The sequence below is a fragment of the Micromesistius poutassou genome (assembly GCF_964030765.1).
Source record: "Micromesistius poutassou genome assembly, chromosome: 17".
Taxonomy (NCBI): Eukaryota; Metazoa; Chordata; class Actinopteri; order Gadiformes; family Gadidae; genus Micromesistius; species Micromesistius poutassou.
The window spans coordinates 16,422,267-16,427,384 of record NC_140287.1 but is presented as its reverse complement, the minus strand read 5'-3'; the positions used below and the strand labels follow the sequence as shown (position 1 = coordinate 16,427,384).

Genomic DNA, 5,118 nt, shown 5'->3' with positions numbered 1-5,118 from the left:
CTATTGTTTTTTTTCAGAGTGACAAACTTGATGCCAACTACTGAATATGAGTTGCACACACGCACGAGTGCACACACACACACGCACGCACGCACGCACACACACAACAGTCAAACAGTACTTGGTTATTTATTGTCTATAAATACTGACAATTTATGGCTTGGGGAGGACTGTATTTTTATTTTGCTCTGAGGACTTCCGAGCAAAGAGAAGACACACACACACACACACACTCACACACACACACACACACACACAGAGGATAGAAATGATTAAGTGGCCGCAGTAGAAGCAGTTATCGTACCATATGGACGGAAATAGCAAAGCGTCCAAAAGAGCTTTCACTTAAACCAAAGGCCTTTACCGTAGGGCCCAATGGTGTGTGTACATTATGGGTGTTTTAACACATTCATCTTTCACACAGACAAAAAAAAGGCAGAAACGCATCCAACAGTGAGCTGCATAGTGCATGTTGAGTTGTATGTTGTGTGTTGTGTTGTTATGTTGTGTTGTTTGGGCTTCCACACCACATACTATAATGATGAATGCTCCTCATAGTGAAGTACACACATATATATATATATATATATATATATATATAATCTAAGAGGCAATCACCATGCATGAGAACCCATATTTATGTTTGGGACTGACAGTTGTGCAGGGGTTAACAGTAATGCTAACAAGTATTGGCAGGTTATGACACCTTATTCAAAAGATGTTGGGCTGACCGCCAAAATAAATTCTTACATAAGTTGCCCTTCCTGCATTGCAATCACTCAATTGGAAACATAATACAAAATGAAAATATGTATCCAAATAAAGAAATAAAGACATTTGGGTATGACAGAACAACCATGCGATAACAGAACCATTCATCACGCCATGATAAATAAATAAATGCTTATAAACCGATCCAAGCACAAAGCACACACACACAGGGAATCTAAAACCAAGTCTTTATCGACCGGGTCAAACATCACATAACTCAATGTTTACCCAGGAATCTGCTCAGATGGCGAGCAAGCAAGTGTGTGTGTGTGTGTGTGTGGCTAGGGATTCTGACCCCTCTAGATGAATCGAGTGGTAGAAAACAGAAAGCATTTAGTGAACTGAGTCAGTGCTGAGAGGGTTTGTGTGGGCCGCTTGGCTGCGGAGACATATTTTAAACGGAGCGTTGTATCTACTGAGGGGGGGGGGGGAGAGGGAAACCTCCCCAACTATCGTGGTGGCAAGGCAACATGGCGGTGCAGCTCGTGGCGCCCGATCCATCACTACATCGCCCCTCCAAATAAGTGTTTTCATTCTACTCTGAGGAGCATAGTGATGGCCCCCAGAGGAAGGCTTCACACTCGGAGGAATAGAGAAAATATGCTTCTGTCAACAGCATGAGAACACACACACACACACACACACACACACACACACACACACACACACACACACACACACACACACACAATAGATGAGTCATTTGTTTCCCCTTCTTTCTGATAGATGGCCAGAGGCAGATAGAGGTTGAAAGAAGGAATGGGGGGGGGGGGGGGGGGGGGGGGGGGGCGTTGAGGTAGTGTCGTTTTTCTTTGATTCATTTGATACATACTGAGATTCACGTCGAAATCCACAAGAACCCCGGCAATGCTGACCAGATTACATTTTAAAAGTATCCCTTTGATCGTGTACGTGAACACGGGGACACATGCAGAAGTAAAAAGATTTTTTTTTTTAAAAGGGACACACGGCAAGCAGAGCATCAACCGGCAGATGAGCTCCCTCTCTCTCTCTGCCCAAAGGCTTCACGGCAGGCCGGGCTGGGCTGGCCTATCAGCTGGGGAGCAGCTCAGCTCGTTACACGCATGGCTGGCTCTGGACGGGCGCCAAGACCACTGAAAGAAGCACGACTCCGGTCGCCTCTTGCTCTGCCGTCGTGCCCAGGTTCTACTTTTTTTAAAGAGAGGGAGACAGCAGACCTAAAAGCACTTTCTGTGCTCAGCCAATCCCCGCAGGGGGGAGAGGAGGGGGGGGGGGGGGAGGGGGGGGGGGGCGATGGCTGCTATCCAAAAATGCAAATAGGTACTGCAGCAGCATTGCAGTCGCTAGGTGACCATGTGGGCTCGGTCCCCAGTAGAGGTTAGCTCATGGTATGGTTTCAGCATGGTTTGTGACTCGCGTGGGCCGCGATAGTGCGGATGTGGGAGCAGAGCAACGTCTGGCCGCAAAGCACCTAAAGTCAAACGACATGAAATATATTCAGACTAATTTGCGGAAGCCATTTTGTTTTTTTTTTAATTGATTTTTATTGATTTTTATTGATTACAAAGATTTGTAATGAAGCTGTGTGTTGTAATCTCGGGAAACTGATAACTCATCTTTCTACCATTCCATACCTTATTCACTTCAAGCGTAATTAAATTCTCTATCTGCCTGGCGATATACAGTGGCAGTGAATATATGAGCCAGCGCCCTGGGGCCCAAGACAGAGGACATTGAGATAGCGATCCCACTCTTTGGACCACAACGACCTCTGATCAAATAAAGCACTGTGGTGTTTGAGGCATCAAATCGGATCTCCCCCTGCAATAAGCATTCTGCATGAGACATAATAGACTTCTGTTATCTCAGCCTATAAATGTTTAAAAACCTCACTGGGCCACATATGCAGCCCTGAGGTATACCGCAAAAAGCAGAAAAAGAATTGTAATCGTTTAATTTCCAATAACAATATGACAATATTTTTTTTCCTGAGGCAGAATCTCATCAATTTTAATGCTAAAGCAAATACTTAGTGGATAAATTATGCTGACAGGGAATTACATGGGGCGAGGTAATCAGCAAGCTAGCTCAATCAGCGATACGCGTTTACCTCATATGTTCTGTCGCGGTGTCCATATCCGCTTCGTCTGACTCTATCTGATAGTAGCCTTGTTGTAATTTGCTGAGCCATAATGCTGAACTAACCAAGGTCACCTTCAACATTGAAACACCAGATCTCTTCTCATTTGCATAACTCGGGAAGTGATTATCCTCCAGCACTACGAGGTCGGCTCAGACTGGGGAGAAACTTTTACCCGGGAGAGATGAAAGATGTTTTGCTCGTCAAAATGAAATCCCCAGCTTCACGGCGTGATGCAACACGGGGCACCAGGAGCCAGAGTGAGCCACTCTCAAAACCGGTGTCCACACGATATATACAGGCTACTTCCCGGACACACCTCTACTGCTGTATTCTACCGTTGTCTCAAACTCAATCAAACCCTGATCAGCCTGTGTGCCGGTTCACACATGATGCACAGCTCTTAAAAATGCCCACGCTTTTGTGCACAAAAGTACATTGCGGGCGTGTTCACACATAAACAGCAGAGAAGAGAGCGGTCATGTCGGTAGAAGGGTAATCACAGGTATTCCTTTCTGCCGAATGAACGGGGCGAAGAACGTAAGACGCATTTGATGCCTAAATTGCAGGGAGCGAGAGTGCAGCGGCAACGGAGGTTGACTCCAAGCAGAGGGTTCGGAATCTGATCCACAGTGACTCCGTCAAACCTGCTGCAACTCAACAGCAGCCAATCAGAGGCCCTCCTCGATGTGGACAAACCTCCATCCTCCACAGCCTCCACCAGCCTCCGTCAGCCCCCCACTCCACAACCTCCGTCAGCCTCCATCAGTCCCCCCACTTCACAGCCTCCGACACTCCCCCACTCCACAGCCTCCCCCAGCCTCCATCAGCCCCCCCCCCACTCCACCACCTCCGTCAGCCCCTGCAGTCCACCGCCTCCCCATCGCCCGGCAACGGTCTCCTCTCTCCTCCCTGGTCTCTAACCTCGTCCTGCAGCTGGAATGAAGCCCCTCCATCACGACACCTGCATCCCTCACCTGTGCCAAACCTGCCTCTACCGCTTCAAGAAGCTCACGCAGGCTTCTGTCTCCTTAAGGCGGGGCTACCGCGACACTCCCCTGACCTGCTGAGTGACGCGCCAAACAGCCAATCCAGCAGCGTCACATCCCTCCCGTCGTCCCCTCCACTGGCTCCCGATGAGCAGACCCTTCTGCTGGCTCTCAGACGCTGACCCTAGGGACCTGAAGACCTGCTGCAGAACAGAGCAGTCCTCAGCAGTCCATCTTTCTCTCCCGGTAACCGGTTCGTGTCTGTGTGATGCATGAAGTGGGCGGAGAAGCTTCCGTCCTCCTTCCTCTGAGCGGTTCAGTCCAGAGCGCAGAACGCCCACTAGAATGAACCGGAATGAGGTGCTTAATGCATCCTTGCACTCGCGCTGTCCCGACACATTAACACACATACAAGGGATCATCAATCAACCTTAGGAGAATTTAAAAAAGGCGAAACACTGTAATGAATAGAGAGGCAGCCCGTCCGCGTACAAGTGGAGCCAGCGAGAGGCTCTTTATTCTTTATGGCCGGTCCCTAATCACTCATAACAGCTCCTGCTCCTCAGGCTCCCCCAGCCTGCCCTGGTTCCTGCATTGTGTCGCCCTGGCATGGGCCAAGGCCATTAAAAGACTATTAAAATAGCATTTTACTGGACTTACACACTCTGCATTGCACACGCACACACACACGCATGCACGCACGCACACACACGCACACACGCACTTTACTACGTACATGGGTACATAGTTAAGTCCCTAAAAAAGATTTGTACATGTTGGATATTTGTACAATGTTTACCCACAAAGATATATTCAAAGCAAAAACAAAACAGTTGCATATGAATATGAAACAGTTGCACACAAGTATGTATTTGTGGGAGACATTACGCGGTTATGAAGAGCCTTTGAGTAAAGATTGAGAGCTCATATTTGATGACTGTAATCTCTAATCATAACCCCCCAATTAACAATCTCTATTCCTTAATGTTTCGTTGATCTCTCTCTCTCATTGCCATTGTCACTTTACAGAATACCCAGAATGCTGAGCTAGTCAACAAAATAATCCAACTGTAGTCTTGACCTACAAATGGAGGGCATGACGATGGGCCAGGATGCATAAGGTGAGGGCCTCAGACTTTGTCTCTACTCATCAGGGCCGCTGGTCTGACTCTACTCATCAGGGCTGGTCTCTGACTCTACTCATCAGGGCTGGTCTCTGACTCTACTCATCAGGTC

At 47.9% G+C, this 5,118-nt stretch overlaps 1 protein-coding gene across 1 annotated transcript in view; it reads left to right on the top strand.

Moving 5' to 3' along the window:
- Positions 1 to 3,963, top strand: part of adck1 (aarF domain containing kinase 1) — a gene marked incomplete at its 3' end in the record, with an annotated part of 25,012 nt that extends 21,049 nt beyond the window's left edge. The window contains exon 6 of the mRNA XM_084482149.1: positions 3,830 to 3,963. Within this exon, the coding sequence (XP_084338275.1) occupies positions 3,830 to 3,963 (134 nt within the window). The remainder of the gene's footprint in view (positions 1 to 3,829) is intronic.
- Positions 3,964 to 5,118: the final 1,155 nt, after the last annotated feature.